This window comes from Patagioenas fasciata, chromosome 9, assembly GCF_037038585.1.
Source record: "Patagioenas fasciata isolate bPatFas1 chromosome 9, bPatFas1.hap1, whole genome shotgun sequence".
In the NCBI taxonomy this organism is placed as follows: domain Eukaryota; kingdom Metazoa; phylum Chordata; class Aves; order Columbiformes; family Columbidae; genus Patagioenas; species Patagioenas fasciata.
The window spans coordinates 1,563,954-1,582,511 of record NC_092528.1 but is presented as its reverse complement, the minus strand read 5'-3'; the positions used below and the strand labels follow the sequence as shown (position 1 = coordinate 1,582,511).

Genomic DNA, 18,558 nt, shown 5'->3' with positions numbered 1-18,558 from the left:
ATGGAACACAAGGATCATCAATTCCAACTCCTGGGCTTAGGGCCGTGGCACCTCCCTGGGGACCCTGTTCAGTGTCCAGCACCCTCTGGGTACAGAACCTTTTCCTCATGTCCAACCTAGACTTCATCTGACACATCTCTCTTCCATTCCCTCATGTTCTGTCACTGGTCACCAGAGAGAAGAGATCAGTACCTGCCCTTCCTTCTCCCCTTGTGAGGAAGCTGTAGCCACCATGAGGTCTCCTTTCAGTCTTTTCTTCAGCTCTGATGCTGAGAAACCCCTTGGTTTGCTTTCTGAAGCAGAAAGGAGAAGCCATGACTTGCAGGCAATGGGAAGAGGGATCCTGTCCCTCACACACGGCTCAGGGCTCTTCCTGGGACCGTGGGATGTGGGTGTGCAAGGCCCAGGGAAGGACAACACTGGTGCAACAACTTCCAGCTTCCCCATGGGGCTGCAAGGAGGCACCGAGTCCCCAGTGCCATGAGGACAACGTCTTCTCCTGGGCCTCAGTGGCAGAGACAACTGCCATGGCCAAGGGGACAGAGACCTGGGTTCTGTGAGTCCCTTCCAGCCTTGCCAGTGCCCTTTGCCAATGCCACCACAGGCTGTTCTACACAGTCCTACCCCTGCCCCTCTTTCCCACAGGCTGCAGACACCCATCTCACTTCCTCACCTTGTTCAAATTTGTCAAATATATTTCCTGCTAACACTGTGAGTGAAAAGCACTCCTCACTGGAACTGCTGTATTTATGTTAACACCTTCTGTATCTCCTCTTCTGCCTTTGTCTTTTTTTTTTTTTTTTTTTTTTTCCCTATTCCTCTACCTATTTTCTCTCCAGAAACCTCTTCAAGGCAAAAATTCTGTCAAATCACAGAATAACTCAGGTTTGCAGAGAGCCCTTGTCTCACTCATCCTCTTTCACTCTCCTGCTCAGAGCAGGGTGAACCAGGTGAGGTTGCTCAAGGCCTCCACTCAGGTTTGCATCATCCTCAACGGCACTGAAAGTTCACTCTGTTACATCATAGGAGGGGAGAATAAAGACGTTCAACAGCGTTGGCCCAAGTGCTGGTCACTGAGAGATGACACCAGTAACTGACTGCACAGAGGACTTTGTACCACTGGTGATATTGGGGCTTGATGGTTCAGCCAACTTCCCACCCAGCATCCACTTCTTGAGCCCCATCAGCACCACTCTGGCCAGAAGGAGACCATGGATGAGGCCTTGCAAATGCCCTGTACACAACATGCCTTTCTTTCCCCTGTCCATTTGGGTTGAGCAGTTCCTTCCTTGTCCTTCACATTCCTGGAAATGGCTGCAGGAGGACGTGTCCCATCCCCTTCCCAGGAAAGGAGGTAGGGTGGCCAGCCTGTTATTATTCTAGTTCCTACTCGTGGTCTGCTTGAAGATGGGTTTGAGGTCTGCGTTTTCTAAGGACCCTGGAATTATTCAGGTTTCTATGACACTTTTGAGAGCATAATCTCGAATCATGGGCAAGGGTGACGTAGCAGACAGGAGCACTTGCAATGAGCCTGTCCAAGGACACTGAGATGAATCTCACTGATACAGTGGGGTCTGTTCCTGGAGTCACACACAGAAATATCAGGGTTCTGTCAGGTGTTCACATCTGAGCTGGCCTCCTGGACTCCTTATGCTCCCAGGGATGCTCAGAGACAGAGTCTGTCCGTTTTACACACAGAGGCAGGAGTCACCGTGTCCCTCTGGCCTCCTGTTGCCACTCACAAAGAATGGGAGACACGTTAGCACTGCACTGTGTCATTCTGCTTTTCACTCCTCTGAGATGTTCCATGACACGAGGAATGGTCACAGGGACCTCAGTTCAAGAAAACACAACCCAGTGCTTCATTCAGGTGATTTCCCATGGAGTGTTACTTCCAACATGAAGTGACCTCAACATCTTGTGTGTGCCACATGCCTTCATGGAAACCCAAGGAATAGTTGATGGGGTTTGTGCTCACTCTTGTTCATGTCACCTCACGTACATGATGTGCTTGCTTGCATCTCATCTGTACAAAGAAAACATTCACTGCTGAACTATTCATTGAGTGTCCATCTATTTACAGAAGAACAACCACTGTGAATTGGAACAGGAGACCAGTTTTGGAAATGGTGGTTGTAAGGGGTCAGTCCATGACGATTGACCTGAGGCTCCTTCTGAGGGGTGTCCAGTGCACAGGGGCACAGCCCAGCCCCTGCTCTGCTGGTCCTGCAGGTCTCTGGCAGGAGGCCTGGCTGTGAGAGGACACTGCTGTGTGCCAGCCCTGCACACACACACTGTTCAGATGTACAATCGTGTTTGCATCTGTGGGCCAGTTTCTTGGGCATATTTTTGAGAGAAGGTTTGGAAGAAGACCTAAACCTTCAGGCCCTGCCCATAGGAGATCACCTTTCTATGTTGAAAGGCAGTTGTGAGGTCAGTTCTGTGACACAAGTGCCCATTGCCTGTCCCTGCCTGCACTCACAGTACTGACACACAGCAGGACGGGGACCAGGCTGCCAGAGCACTCAGGCGTTGCACCAACACAAGGGATGAGAAGGAGAGTGCGGGAGTGAAACCAGAACAGCTCTGGAAGAACAAGAACTGATACTCCCTGGCAGTGCTTCCATGTGAGAGTTCTTTTCCCTTCCACCCATGCACACAGGAACTATCCCTGCAGCTCCAGAAAGGTCTTAGAGAAAGGATGTCAGCTAAAAAAGTTTGGTGAAGGACCCTTTATTTTGCTTAAACACAGAGAAAACAATTCCACATTGACAGAGCCACTCAGTGTGAAAAGGAGGCAGAGAATTACAAAGGGAATTAAAAAAAGTCATAATAACAAAACCACAACTAGAGACAGAAAATGCTGCACACATGATGATCCTGCAAGGACTTAGATTACAACTCTTATATAGAAGAAGACAGAGACAGTTTATAGCTTCAGAAGAAATCCAGTCATCCGTTTCCACAGGGCATCCTTGAGCTCCTGGTTCCTCATGCTGTAGATGAGGGGGTTCACTGCTGGAGGAACCAAAGAGTACAGAACAGACACCAGCAGGTCCAGGGATGGGGAGGAGATGGAGGGGGGCTTCAGGTAGGCAAATATGGCAGCGCTGACAAACAGGGAGACCACGGCCAGGTGAGGGAGGCAGGTGGAAAAGGCTTTGTGCCGTCCCTGCTCAGAGGGGATCCTCAGCACGGCCCTGAAGATCTGCACATAGGACACCACGATTAACACAAAACAGCCAAATGCATAAGAAACACCAACCACAAGAAGTTCAAGTTCCCTGACGTAGGAGTTCGAGCAGGAGAGCTTGAGGATCTGGGGGATTTCACAGAAGAACTGGCCCAGGGCATTGCCCTTGCACAGGGGCAGTGAAAATGTATTGGCCGTGTGCAGCAGAGCATTGAGAAACCCAGTGGCCCAGGCAGCTGCTGCCATGTGGACACAAGCTCTGCTGCCCAGGAGGGTCCCATAGTGCAGGGGTTTGCAGATGGCAATGTAGCGGTCGTAGGACATGATGGTGAGAAGATAAAATTCTGCTGAAGCTAAAAAGAAAAACAGGAAGAGTTGTGCAGCACACCCTGCATAGGAAATGACGCTGGTATCCCACAGAGAGTTGGCCATGGACTTGGGGACAGTGGTGGTGATGCAGCCCAGGTCAAGGAGGGCGAGGTTGAGCAGGAAGAAGTACATGGGGGTGTGGAGGTGCTGGTCCCAGGCTATGGTGGTGATGATGAGGCCGTTGCCCAGGAGGGCAGCCAGGTAGATGCCCAGGAAGAGCCAGAAGTGCAAGAGCTGCAGCTCCCGTGTGTCTGCGAACGGCAGGAGGAGGAAATGGGTGATGGAGCTGCTGTTGGACATTTGCTGCCTGTGGGCATGTGACCTGTCACAGGAGGGAAAAACACTAACAAGTTAGAGGAGATACCTCTGAACAAAATCAAATCCATTTTTCATAGACCCTCCACAAGCTACAAGCACTCTTTCATTTTTCAGGAGACGTTCCTTCAGCTCCGTGGCTGGAGCTCTCTATGAGGAGCAGTTGAGGGAACCGGTGCGGTTTAACCTGGAGAACAGGAGGTTGAGGGGAGACGTTATTGCTGTCTACAACTACCTGAAAGGAGGTTGGAGCACGGAGGGTGTTTGTCTCTTCTCCCAAGTAGCAAGTGATAGGACAAGAGGAAATGGCTTCAAGTTGTGCCACAGGAGATTTAGAGTGGTTATTAGGAAAAATTCTTCCTGGAAAGGATTGTCAGGTGTTGGGACAGGTTGCCCAGGGCAGTATTGGAGTCACCATCCCTGGAAGGGTTTAAAAGGCATTTAGATGAAGTTCTTAGGGACATGGTTTAGTGCTAGTCTTCGGTAAGGTTATGGTTGGACTCAATGATCTTACAACTGAAATGATTTTATGATTCTATGATACAATGAAGAGCAGGGCCTCTACCCATGGGGTCTTGATAAGTCAGTCCAACTTGGCAGTAGGGGGTAGAGACAAGTTCTAGGGATCAGTTTGGTCATATCAAACCACTACCAACACAAAGATGCTATAGAACATGTCTGCACTTAGAGGGAATCACTCAGCATCGAAGGACACCTCAATGAGACAGCCAAGTGTCCTGATGACGGCACTTGATTCAGGGAGACTCAGCTCATTCCCCAGCCCCACAGACTGCATTGCCCACACCCCACAGGTCAGAGCAAAGCTGGGACACGTGTTCCCATGGACACACCTGCAGGAAAGGACCAACAAAATCAGGCTGTGACTCTGCAGCTGAAACTGCCATCCCCAGAGAGCCTGACAGCAAGAACAAGATCCCAACAGCAGTGACCCAGAGCAGGGGAGCAAGAAGGACAATGCGGTGAGGGTGGGTGTGAGAGAGGCCAGGGCAGAGGCAGCCGGGCACTCAGACAGCGTCACCCTTCCCCCGCTGTGCAGCCACCTCCCAGACACCAACATTGCCGGGCAGCTGCTCTCAGCCCCTGTGCTCTGCAGAGGAACTGGAGCTCTGGCTGCACAGGAGCTGCTCCATGCCTTGGAGCCCCCAGCCCTGAGGGCAGAGGCTTTGCTGGGGGGGAGAGGAGGCCAGGGGGCTGCTCACAGGAGGGATCTGCACTGCAGGGGATCACGTGGACTTTTCTCTGTTCTCCCTCCCATAACAATTCCGGGTTCAGTTTCCTCTCATTTCTGATCATTTCCCTGCTGCCTGGAGATTCTCCCCCTGGGAGGTGTTTCCCTGTCCATGTCTCTTCCCTGTCAGTGCTCACAGACCCCATCCCACCCTCTGTGCCCTGGGCACCCCTGGGAGCTCCCCCTGCAGTCACCCTCAGCAGAAGATGTCATGATGCCCTTTCCCATTGATGGTGCCGCAGGGAAGGCCTGCTCTGGAGTGTGTTCTTCTCTACAACAGAGATACTGTGAGAGAGACCTGACAGATCCTGTAAATTGTGGGATGTATCATCTTCAGGGTCTCCCTCCAGGAAATGCAGCTGTATTGTCCTACAGCCTGAGACTCACCGTGTTAGGCCTGTGAAGATTTGTCTCTCAGTGAGTGCTCAGCAACCAACAACCTACATTGCCTTTCCCCTCTCTGTGCCTGGCTCCGGTGCCTTCGGTGCTGCAGGCAGAGCCCTCAGCCCTGCTGCGTGTGCAGAGGAGCTGCTCCTGGGCAGAGCTGCCTCTCTGCAGCGCTGCCGCTTGCCGTGAGCTCCCTCTGAACCAGAAGCCCAGGCCAGCTTAGCAGCACAGGAGCAGCCCATGATGTCCCTTTCTCTGTCCCCTCTGGGCTCCCTCCAGGTGTCCCTGGGGCTCCAGGGGCATGTCCTTTGAAACAACCTGAAGTAATCAGTGATGCTGATTCTCCCTCCTCTGTAGAGACAGTTGTTGCCAGCGTTGTATTTTTCCTATTAGAAAATGAATCGGTATGAAAATCATATTTTCTTGCCCCGTCATTAGACATGGCACTGGGAATGTTACAGCAAAGGATCTACTTCCTGCAATCTGAGGGAGGAATATCTTCAGTTGAATGAATTTAGGCATTTTATTCTGGTTTTATACTCCTAGGTCTAGAGAGACATTCATCAATCTTTGGCCATCTCATGTCTGTGCTCTGAGGCAAAGCCTTTGCACACATGGGCTCTTGGACACTTGGTACCAGGTTTCTTGTGGCAGGTCAGAGCTGGGCTGGTGCCACAGCTGGGGTGGTCCAGCCCAGATGTGAGGCAACGGCCTCAGCCAGGGACCTGACTGGGCAGCTGGAGCTGTCAGTGCTGCAGACAGAGCTGGGACACGGGTGGAATGAACTGCCAGGCAGGGTGGCAGAAGTCAGTCCATCTGGTCTGCAAGGACAGCAGCCTCCAAGCACAGAACAGCCCAGATCAGAACTCAGTCCAGACCTGTAAGGCAATTCAAGGGCCCATACTGAGCTGTTACTACTGTAGGAACAGTTAAAGGAGAAACAAAGACACTGTGTGGCCATTGATGAATTTAATAAGGGAAAGAGGTGAGAATCCCTGTGTCCTATTGTCCTACATCTTCACCTGCAATGTGTCTCAGGACTGTGTGACTGGAGACAGGAATCTGGAAAACAATCAGCTGAAGATGGGGATCAAGTCAGGGGTCACTGGAATTAACACAATCCTTTCCAGTCTACGGGACAGCAGGGGCAGCATCCCAGGAGCTGAGACAGCAGGACGGTGTCACAGGGAGGCCACTCTCCACCATCCTGGAAAGCTCATGGACACTGGGGGGACTCCCTGACCACTGGCAGCTCTCACACAGTGTGTGCACTTTTCAGAATAGCCAATGGGTGAGCAGGGGAACTAAGAGCTGTGCCCCAGAACATGTCCACTGGGACCCCATTTCTGGGTGTCTGGAAGAGAAGGTGACGGGGTTTACCCAGGGCAGGTTCTGCCTGTCCATCCTCTTTATTTTCTGTGAGGAAAGGACAGGGTTTGGATGTGGGCAGAGCAGGGGTGGTCTGTTACCTGGAAGTCAGCAAGGCATTCAGCGTCATCCCCCACAATATGCTTGTGCCCAAGTTAGGATATTATGGTCTGTGTCAGTGTGTAAGTAGATGGGTAAAAGGCAATCTGGATGGTTTGGCTTAGAAGGACAATAGATAAAGGGAGAAACTTTCCATTCCTGATGACAGTCAAGCACTGGAAGCTGTTTCCCAGCAGTGCGCATCCACTCTACCTCAGAAAGTTAACACGATGTGTTTGTATAGACCCCTCACTAATCTGGTCTGACCCTGCTTTGAGGAGGAGGCTGGTCAAGACACCTCTTGAGGTGCCTTAGAGACTGAATGACACTGTCCTTCCTTCCTTCCCCTTCATGTTTCTGATTTGGAGAAAGCTCTCAGGTTCTCTCTGATCACAGAAATAATTCACATGAGGCGGAAGGCTGCTTTACAAGTAACCATAAACAGCCCTAATCACAACCTTTGTATCCTTTTTCATTTCTCTAACACAGCTTCCTCTTGTTTGCTGTCCTAATACCCTTCCAGAAAGAAAACACCACCTTGTTCATCCTTGCAGAACAGGTTGTTCAAGAGGTGTCAGCATCCACGTACAGAGTCCGCACATCAGTCAGGCAGCAAAGTCACCGTTACAGAAATGCAGACGAGGCTCTTGACCAGCTCCTTGAACCCCGATATCAGCGTGACGTGTCTGCTGAGATTCCAGGGAACACCTGAACTTTAAGTTCAGGGCATGTGAGTGCTGGTTGGGTATCCTGGATTGTCTCCTGAGCCATGTGGTGCTTCAGGCTGTGAAGGGAATCAAAACCAACTTTTTCACTGGGTTAATTAATTTTACAGACTGTCACACAGGGAGTTGAAGGGAGCTCAGAACTCCAGTCTCTGCTGTACTATAAGGCTTGATACCCCATCCACAGGTACATTTCTAAATGGTCCAGATAGAGGGTGATCTTGCAAAAGTCACTCTTTGTGTCCCCAGGTGCATGGACACTGCTCATGTGCCTCTGCAGAGAGTGGCAGAGGTTGGATCCCTTTCTCAGGAGAAACTCCTTGCTGCAAAGACACAGCTACGGGGCTGGCTCAACAAGGTTTTATTGCATTTCACTCGGCATCAGATTTGACATATTTGGTGCTTTGATCACTTCTTCTGCACAGATGATCACAGAAGGACAACCATTTCATAAGAGTTGGTTACAAAGGCCCTGTCATGAACAAGAAATCTCACCGTGAGATCTGGAGGGAGTGAGGAAGATTATAACAAGCACCAGGAAGAGCCAAGAAGCTCAAGGCCTCTTCTGTAGAGTGCGAGGCCCTGAGCAGCAGTGACCGGCCATGTGTGGTGTGGGAGAGGGTCAGGGGATGTGGGGTAGAAAAGGGTGATGGCTGATGACTTCTGCAAATCCTTACAACCATGTCTGAGCCACAAGTGGAATGTGGCTGATATCTGAGCGTCGAAGGGGAATGGTAGAAAGATTGTTGTTGATTCTGGAAAGAAGGCAGGCTTTTTTGGACTAATGATATATGGCAGCGCCATTTGCATGCTGTGGGCTTGGCTGTGCCTGGGAGATGGGGAATGGCTGCTGCTGGGGTGTTTGTGCTCAGTCACGGCCCATGAGCTGACCCTGCTCTGCTCCTCTCTTACACTGCCCACACTTGGATGGACCTCAGGAATCGTCCATGAGCCTGGTGGATGCATGAACCTCCTGGAGTGATGGGTATGGATCCAAATAGAGGATTCAAGCAAGTTTGGGACTGGGACAGCTCAGGTGATTGGTGACCATTGCCAGGTGTATGAAAGAAATTGAATGGGTTTGGGGGACCTCACAGGCATTGCCAAGTCCTCAGAAAACCAGAGCCTTGTGGTTAAAGCAACAGCAGTTGGCACCAAACCCACCCCCAAAACACAAAACACTCACAGTGACCACAGGCAGAGCCTGAGAAACATTTGACTGAAAAGGTGTCCTTTGTCAGGCCCTGGGTTCAGGGCTTGGCCATTCTGATGATGAACAAACGTCAAGGGCTGACGTGGCACCAGAGCCACCTCCACATCGCCTTTACCACAGCTGACCATTGTCTCCAGGCTTTTTCTTGAGAAGCCTCCAGGGAGAGGGACTGCTTGTGTCAGCAATGGCCCTTTGTGGGGTCCCAAACTGTGGGGGACTACGGTGGGTCCGTGGATTCCCTGACGGAGGGCATGGGAACAGAAATTAGCCTTGAAGATATGAAGGCCTACCCATGAGAAAGATGGGAGTAAAGGAGTATCCAGAGATGTTAAGGATGTACCCGTGAGAGAGAAGGGAGTAGAAGAGTAACACTGATGGTAGCAAAATTAGCCAATGAGATGTTACTGCTGTAACTTGTAACCAATAGTGAAGAGACACATGAATTGGTAAAACTGAATAAAAATGCACTTGTGGCAATAAATGGCATCTACTACTTTCATCTTGGAGGAACTTGGTCCATGTCGTTTTTCCGTCTCAACCGCGACACCAAACACCCTCAGAAACCTGGGGTTTGTTTCTGCCCTTCAGTTCATGACAGGTTTGTTCATTCTTTCAGTACCTGCAGTTCAGGATCGTGGCAGCAGAGGGCTCAGTATCATCCAAAATGCCCTTACAAGACGATGCTCTCTGCAGCACTTTCCTAAAGGCTTCAAGTCTGGTGTGGATGATTTCAGAGATTACAGAATTGTAGCCAAACAGTGAGCATTTCCATAATAAAGAGTAATAAAACCAAATCTCTAATATTTCCGTCACCCTCCCAAAACCCTTATTTCCACAACAGCTGGTATCAACAATCTCCAATGAATATTGATCTAGAGAATCTCCTGAGAACGACTGAATATGTCAGAGAAGTGGGTGCCTAAATCACCACTTGAGCGAGGAGACGGGCCAGGACACCTCAAGAGGAGTCACAGAACTCTGGACCAAGAGGGCTGAAAAGCCCCACCAGACATGAGCTCCTTCTCCCCTTGGCTATGGCTGTTGTCTGCACCTCTGATGCCTGTGAGGAGACACCTTGTCCTTCGAGCACAGGGGCCTCATGGCCTCCTTGTCCCCAGCCAGGAGCCTGGGAGCTGTGGGACCACAGTCCTGCCCTTGGCCTTGCACAGCCCCACATCACACTGTCCAGGAAGAGCCCTGGGCAACGTGGGAGGGACAGGATCTGACTTCCCAGGGCTGGGGCTCAGGGCTTGGCCCTTTGGTTAATGAAACACATTCAGGCTTACTCAGCATCAGAGCCACCTTTCACTTCGTTACCCTTTGTTCTGCTTCAAGTTTTCTGTCCCAGCTGCCCTGGGGATGGTTTCTCAGCTGTGTCCCTCAGTGGGATTCATTAACGTTACAAGAAACTTTGAAGTTTAGATCTGAGTTTGACTTCTTCAATTTGCCCTCAGGATCTGAGGTTCATGGACTCAGCACCAAAGCCATCATTAAAGTGCCTTGGGCTGCTCCTGTGCTGCTGAGCTGGGCTGGGCTCCTGGGACAGAGGGAGCTCCTGGCAAGCGGCAGCGCTGCAGAGAGACAGCTCTGCCCAGGAGCAGCTCCTCTGCACAGCGCAGCAGGGCTGAGGGCTCTGCCTGGGGATCTCAGGGAGACGAGCAAGGCAGAGAGAGATTAAAGGTGGTCAGGATTGGGAGGATGACTGAGAGCTCACTGGAGGAGAAACCTTTGCAGCCCTTGCCATGGTAAGTCTCTGGGTGCAGGGCAATGCAGCTGTAGCTCCTGGAGGCATCTCCTAAAACTGGCACAGGCACAGCTGGTGGGATCTGTAAGGAGGGGGCTCTTGTCAGGCAATGTTGAACAGCTGTGAAGCCGGGTGAGCACCCAGGGGTGCACAGGGCTGTCCTGCAGAGCAGGGTCCCTGCACCCCAGGGCTGTGCCAGGGCAGGGACTCTGCCGCCTGCCAGGGTCAGCGCTCAGCCTCCCTGGGGAGATCCAACAACACTGAGGGGAGAAAATGTGGGTGAAAGGAGCAAACCCTATAGGGCAGGAAATGTGTTTCTGCTGTGGAGAGGGTGCTGTGTGGGTCAGGGCTGCTCACAGATCGAGATCAGCCCCAGCATTTTTCCAAGGGAATGACTCAAGGACAAGACCAATGCAAGGATTACCAGACAGATAAGGAGCTTTCCTGCGCCTGTCTTTTCAGTTTCCTATCCCAAGGGGTGGGGGGTGCAGGAAAGGATAAAATGAAAACGAGCTCTCATGCTTAAACAAGTCACTGAGAGTCCTGAACTGCAACTCTGAGTGATCAGTACATCTGCCAGAAGGCTCCTAACATCCCTTCACCACCCCTCTGCCTGTGCACAGCACCTGCATCACCTTGGCTGGACCCCTCAGCCTAGTCTGACCTGTCCTGTTTTCCAGCCTGCAAACAGGAAGATGCCCCCAGGCAGTGCCCTGGGAACAGGCAGGATCTGTAGGGCCAGGGGGAGGGCACAGAGGGTGGGATGGGGTCTGTGAGCACTGACAGGGAAGAGACATGGACAGGGAAACACCTGCCAGGGGGAGAATCTCCAGGCAGCAGGGAAATGATCAAAAATGAGAGGAAACTAAACCCGGAATTGTTATGGGAGGGAGAACAGAGAAAAGTCCCTGTGATCCCCTGCAGTGCAGATCCCACCTGTGAGCAGCCCCCTGGCCTCCTCTGCCACCCAGCAAAGCCTCTGCCCTCAGGGCCGGGGGCTCCAAGGCATGGTTCCAGCTGACACAGCTGAACCCCAGGACTGGCCCCTGCCCCACCCAATCACACAGGGTCAGGCTGACTGCTCAAGAGCCCCTGTGCAGAGACCCTGCTCTTCATTGCACACTCATCAAGCACCGATGAGGGCTCCAGCCAGAACGTTCTCCTGAAAACTAAAAGTGTCTCCTTGCGTGACGGGGTTTGAGGGTCTGTGAGTCTCATCTAAACCTTCACTATCTTTTCTTCCTATGACAGGTCCTCATGCTCACAGGCAGCAAATGTCCAACAGCAGCTCCATCACCCAGTTCCTCCTCCTGGCGTTCACAGACACACGGGAGCTGCAGCTCTTGCACTTCTGGCTCTTCCTGGGCATCTACCTGGCCGCCCTGCTGGGCAACGGCCTCATCATCACCACCATAGCCTGGGACCAGAACCTCCACACCCCCATGTACTTCTTCCTCCTCAGCCTCTCCCTCCTCGACATGGGCTCCATCAGCACCATTCTCCCCAAATCAATGGACAATTCCCTCCGGGACTCCAGCACAATTTCATACACAGGATGTGCTGCCCAACTCTTTTTTTATTTTTTCTGTGCTTCAGCAGAATTTCCTCTTCTCACCATGATGTCCTACGACCGCTACGTTGCCATCTGCAAACCCCTGCACTACGGGACCCTCCTGGGCAGCAGAGCTTGTGTCCACATGGCAGCAGCTGCCTGGGCCACTGGGTTTCTCTATGCTCTGCTGCACACGGCCAATACATTTTCACTGCCCCTGTGCAAGGGCAATGCCCTGGGCCAGTTCTTCTGTGAAATCCCCCAGATCCTCAAGCTCTCCTGCTCACACTCCTACCTCAGAGAAGTTTGGCTTCTTGTGTTTAGTCTGTTAATTGTTTTTGGATGTTTTGTGTTCATTGTGTTGTCCTATGTGCAGATCTTCAGGGCCGTGCTGAGGATCCCCTCTGAGCAGGGACGGCACAAAGCCTTTTCCACCTGTCTCCCTCACCTGGCCGTGGTCTCCCTGTATGTCAGCACTGCCATGTTTGCCTACCTGAAGCCCCCCTCATTCTCCTCCCTATCCCTGGACCTGACGATGGCCGTTTTGTACTCGGTGGTGCCTCCAGCAGTGAACCCCCTCATCTACAGCATGAGGAACCAGGAGCTCAAGGATGCCCTGTGGAAACTGATGACTGGATTAATTCCTGAAGCAGCAAACTGCCCATCTCCTTCTGCATAGCAGTTTTAATGTAACTAATTTCAGGCCTGCCCTGTCATCTCTATTTGTTGTTGGTGGTGGTGTTTCTGTTGTGATAATGTTGTCATCTCCTTTCAAATTCACTGTCTGCTGTTCTTTTATAACCACTGACTGTGCCCTTTGTGTATTTAAACAAATTAAAGAGACCTGTAGTGACTCTTTTTCATGGGATCCTTTCTCCAAGACCTGTTTGGAGCTGCAGGGACAGTTCCTGTGCATCGGAGGAGGGGAAAAGAGTCCATCCTGGTAGCCCTGCCAGGGAGCACCAGTGCTTGTTCTTCCAGAGCTGTTCTGGTTCCACTCCCCCACTCTCCTTCTCATCCCTTGTGTTGGTGCAAGGCCTGAGTGCTCTGGCAGCTTGGTCCCCGTCCTGCTGTGTGTCAGTGCTGTGAGCGCAGGCAGGGACAGGCAATGGGCACTGCTGTGACAGAGCTGGGCTCACAACAGCCTTTCCAGATAGAAAGGTGATCTCCTCAGGGCAGGGCCAGAAGGTTTAGGTCTTCTTCTAAAGGTTATCTCAAGAACATGCCCACAGAAGTGGCCACAGATGCAGACCCCAGTGTACAGCTGAACAGTGTGTGTGTGCAGGGCTGGCACACAGCAGTGTCCTCTCACAGCCAGGCCTCCTGCCAGAGACCTGCAGGACCAGCAGAGCAGGGGCTGGGCTGTGCCCCTGTGCACTGGACACCCCTCAGAAGCTGTCCCAGGGCATCGTCACGCCCCTCATAACCACCATTTCCAGCCCTGGCCTCTCTCCCCAGCTCACAGCTCTTCCCTCTGTGGATGGACACTGAATGAGCAGGTCAGAAATCCATGTTTGCATTGTACAGATGAGATGTGAGCACGCACATCATGTATGTGAGGTGTGATGAACCCAAGTGAGGACAAACGTCATCAGCTGTTCCTGGGGATTCTGTGAAGGCCTGTGGCACTAACAAGCTCTTGAGGTCACTTCATATTGGAATAAACATCTTTTGGGAAACCATCTGAATGCAGCACTGGGTTGTGCATCCTCCAGCTGTGATCCCCGTGTCCATTCCTCATGACGCGGGACATCTCAGATGAGTGCAGAGCAGCTGACACACCACAGGGCTGAGGTGCCTCCCCTTCTTTGGGAGTGGCCACAGGAGGCCAGAGAGAAACTGAGACTACAGCCTCTGTGTGTAAAAGGGACAGACTCTCTCTCTGAGCACCCCTGGGTACAGAAGGAGTTCACGAGTCCAGGTCAAACATGGATGCTTGACAGAACCTGACATTTCTGTGTGTGACTCCAGGAACAAACCTCACTGCCCCAGTGAGATTCGTCTCAGCTGCCCTGGACAGGATCATTGCAAGTGCTCCAATCTGCTCTGCCACCCTTGCCTGTGATTCTGGATTGTGCTCTCAAAAGTGACAAAACAGTCAGAAGGGTTCCGAGGCCCTCGGGAAAAGCAAATGTCAAACCCATCTGCAAGAAAAGCATGAAGGAGAATTAATGGCTGGTCAGCCTGCCTCCATGCCTGGAATTTTGCAAGGTCACAGACATGGTGTTCCAAGGTGTCCTAGTAGCCAGATCAGTGATCTCTGGGCTGAAGAACTGGGAGCTGGGTGGGAGGTTGGCTGGACAATCGAGCCAAATGTCATCAGTGGTACAAAGCCCTCAGTGTAGCCGGTTACCAGTGCAATCCCTCAGGGACCAGCGCTTGGGCCAATACTGCTGAATGTCTTTATTCTCCCTCTGTATGATGTGACGAGTGCACTTTGAACCCTTGAAAAACCTCACCTGGTTCACCCTGCCTGAGCAGGACAGCGAGACAAGTGAGGCAAGGGCTCCCTTCAAACCTCAAGTTATTCTACGATTCAATGAATCTTTCCCTTGAAGAGGATTTTGAAGACAAAATAGGCAGAGGAAAATCAAAAAGAATAGGAGACAGAAAAGGAGTTCTAAAGGTGTCAACATAAATACAGCAGTTCCTCAGAAGAGTGTTTTTCCACTCAAATCACCAGTAGAGAATATATTTGATAAATTTGATAAAACAATCATACTGTTATCTGATAGGGTCCTGGACCAAACGGTGATGGATGGTTATGGTATTATGAAGTCAGTTGTGTCTCAGACACTCAAAATCCAGTCAGAAGCGTGTGGCTGTGAAGGGGCAGTGAGGTCAGTTCTGTCTGTGGAGGTGACAGCCCAGCCGCAGGGACATGGCTGGGAAAGAACCTCTGCCGAATTACCCACAGGTCCTACCCAGGAAGAGGCCTTGGAGACGGGTTGTCATGTCCACCCCACCTGAGAACACGACAGGACAGCAGCAGGAACATGGTCGTGTCTGTCAGAGAAGCTGAAAGGCCAGCAGCAGTCATGGGATTCAGGAGATCATGGTGAGGTTACTTGTCTTCTGTCAGGTAAAAGACCACCAGAAGCCTAATGGGTTGGGTTCCCTGCATGAAGGGCAGTTCCTGAGGTGGCTGAGTATTCCTTTGTAGTGTGAAAAAGCAGAAGAGGGAAAAAAATATCACATAGTGCAGTTTGGAAAGTGAGGACTGGATATCAGAGGAAGAAATGTCAGTGGAAGGGCAGTGCTGCGGTGCAAGAGCTCACCCAGAGGGAGCTGGATCAGCCCATGGTTTGTGTTCCAAGAGCAGCCAGTGAGGGTGCAGACACAGCAGTGAAGGTGCAGAAATGCAAAGGGCGCTGGCAAGGCTGGAAGGGACCCACAGAACCCAGGTCTCTGTCCCCTTGGCCATGGCAGTTGTCTCTGCCACTGAGGCCCAGGAGAAGACGTTGTCCTCATGGCACTGGGGCCTCAGTGCCTCCTTGCAGCCCCTTGGGGAAGCTGGAAGTTGTCGTACCAGTGTTGTCCTTCCCTGGACCTTGCACACCCACATCCCATGGTCCCAGGAAGAGCCCTGAGCCGTGTGTGAGGGACAGGATCCCCGTTCCAATTGCCTGGAGGTCATGGCTTCTCCTTTCTGCTTCAGAAAGCAATCCAAGGGGTTTCTCAGCATCAGAGCTGAAGAAAAGACTAAAAGGAGACCTCATGGTGGCTACAGCTTCCTCATGAGGGGAGAAGGAAGGGAAGGTACTTATCTCTTCTCTCTAGTGACCAATGACAGAACCCAAGGGAATGGCAGAAGATGTGCCAGGAGGTTCAGGTTGGACATGAGGAAAAGCTTCTTCACCCAGAGGTGCTGGACACTGAACAGGCTCCCAGGGAGGTGTCACGGCCCCAACCTGACAGTGGGCTCCATGATCCTCGTGCGCCCCTCCCAACCGAAAAGATTTTATGATTCTATTAAATACTAGGTCAAAAGTCCATGTTTTCACTGTATGGATGAGTTGCAAACATACACATCATGTGCATGTCCACTGTGTGCATGTGGTGAGATGAACCCAAGGGAGCACAAATGCTATCAGTTATTCCTTGGGGTGCCATACAGGTCAGTGGGACAGAGATGGTGTTCAGGGGTCTCTTCCAACCTGCGATATTGTAGGATTCCATGAATCTTTTCCTTGGAGAGCTCTTTCACATCAGAATAAACAGAGGAAGAAGAGAAAAATAATAAGAGTCAGAAGCAGAGATGTAAAATGCCCCAGAGTAAATACAGCAGCTCCTCTGAGGAACGTTTCTCCACTCAAACCCTTGATAGGAAATCTATTGGATACATTTGATGAAAGCAGCTCAGTTTGATCTGCTCACACACTGGACCACAAGGAGGGTGATGGCTGGGTACGATGCCATGTGGTCACTTGTGTCTCAGGAGCTCATAGTCCAGCAGGAAGCCAATGGCTGTGGAGGGCACTGTGAGGTCACTTCTGCCTCTGCAGGGGATAGGCCAACAGCAGGAACATGGCTGGGGAAGGACTGTGAGGTCACACACACCAGACGAGCAATCGGGCCCAATCAGCATGGCTTTGTGAAAGGCAGGTCCTGCTTGACCAGCCTGATCTCCTTCTATGACAAGGTGACCGGCTGAGCAGATGAGGGAAAGTCTGTGGTGGGGAGTGAATCCGCCACACAGGCTGTGGGTGTTGTGTCCTTAGACTGCAGTAAAGCCTTTGACACCGTATCCCACAGCATCTCCTGGAGAAGCTGCAGCTCATGGCCTGGATGGTGTAGCTGTGATGGGTGAAGAACTGGCTGGAGGGCTGGGCCCAAAGAGTTGTGGTGAATGGAGCCAAACCGAGTTAGTGACCGGTCAGGAGTCGTATCCCCAGGACTCAGTATTGGGGACAGTTCTGTTTAATCTCTTTATCAATGATCTGGATGAGGTGATCAAGGGCAATCTCAGTAAGTTTGTAGATGACACCAAGTTGGGTTGGAATGTTAATCTGCTGGAGGTTGGGAAGGTCATACAGAGGGATCTTGGCTGACTGAGGCCAGTTGTCTGAGTTTCTATGAGGCGAAGTGCTAGGTCAGGCAGATGGGTCATAACAACCTCCTGCAACACTACAGGCTTGGGGAAGAGCGGCTGGAAAGCTGCTGTCAGAAAAAGACGTGGGGGTGTTGATTGACAGAGCCTCTTCTGAAGAGCAGGAGGCCTGAGCAGCGGTGATTGGACATGTGTAGGTGTGAGAGAGGGTCAGGGCTGACCCTGCTCTACTCTGCTCCTCTCTCACACTGCCCACACTTGGATGGGCCTCAGGAATCATCCATGAACCTGGTGGATCCATGAACCTCCTGGAGTGATGGGTATGGATCCAAAGAGAGGATTCAAGCAAGTGTGGGACTGGGACATTGAGGAGATTGGTGACCATTGCCAGGTGTATGAAAGAAGCTGGATGAGTGGTGAGGAACTCACAGGCATTTCCAACTCCACAGAAAACCAGAGCCTTGCAGTTAAAGCAACAGCACTTGACATAAAACCCACTCCAAAACACAAAACACTCACAGTGACCACAGGAAAAGCCTTGAAAAACATTGAAGAAAAATCTACCAGGTCCCAGGGGTCAGGGCTCAGCCATTCTGGTGATGAACAAGCATCAAGGGCTGACATGGCATCAGAGCCACCTCCACATGGCCCTCACCACCTGTAACCAGTGTCTCCAAGTCTTTCCTTCACCAGCCCACAGGGACAGGGACCTGCACTGGTTGTTTCCTTCACACCCTCAGAAACTTGGGGTTTGCTTCTGCCTTTCACTTCATCAGAGGTTTGTTCATTGTCTCAGTATCTGCAGTTCAGGATCATGGCAGCAGAGGGCTCATTAACATCGAAAATGCCCTTACAAGCCAATGCTCTGTGCATCATTTACCCAAAGGCTTCAAGTCTGGTGTGGATGATTAGAGAGATTTCAGGAACAGGCAAACACTGAACATTTCCATAATAAATAGCAATAGAGCCAAATTTCATCTATTTCCTTCCCTGCTTGCCCTTCCCTCCCTTTCCAGAACAGGTGGTATCAGCAGCCTCCAGTTCATATCGATGTGGAGCGTCTCTTGAAAAAGATTTAATTTGTCAGAAAAGTGGGTGCCCAAATCACCGTGTGAGTGAGGGGAAAGACCAGGACAGCTCAAGAGGAACCACACTCTCCTTTGGACCAAAAGGGCATCTCAGGTGTCACAGCATAACCACAGTTGTGTTCAGGGAGCTGGTCAAATGACCCATCTCCTGTTCTGTAATGGTGTTTGAGTTTGCTCAGGTCACCCCTGACTTGAGCCCCATCCAC

The 18,558-nt window shown here is 51.5% G+C and overlaps 2 protein-coding genes across 2 annotated transcripts; one reads left to right on the top strand and one right to left on the bottom strand.

The window, feature by feature from the left end:
- Positions 1-2,929: 2,929 nt before the first annotated feature.
- LOC136105091 (olfactory receptor 14J1-like) lies at positions 2,930-3,862 on the bottom strand. Its single transcript, XM_065844642.1, has one exon. It carries the CDS (start codon positions 3,860-3,862, stop codon positions 2,930-2,932), a length of 933 nt encoding a protein of 310 aa, XP_065700714.1.
- Positions 3,863-11,906: 8,044 nt separating this feature from the next.
- On the top strand, positions 11,907-12,893 carry LOC136105270 (olfactory receptor 14J1-like). Its single transcript, XM_065844957.2, has one exon. The coding sequence runs from the start codon at positions 11,907-11,909 to the stop codon at positions 12,891-12,893; it is 987 nt and encodes a 328-aa protein (XP_065701029.2).
- The last annotated feature ends 5,665 nt before the right edge of the window (positions 12,894-18,558 follow it).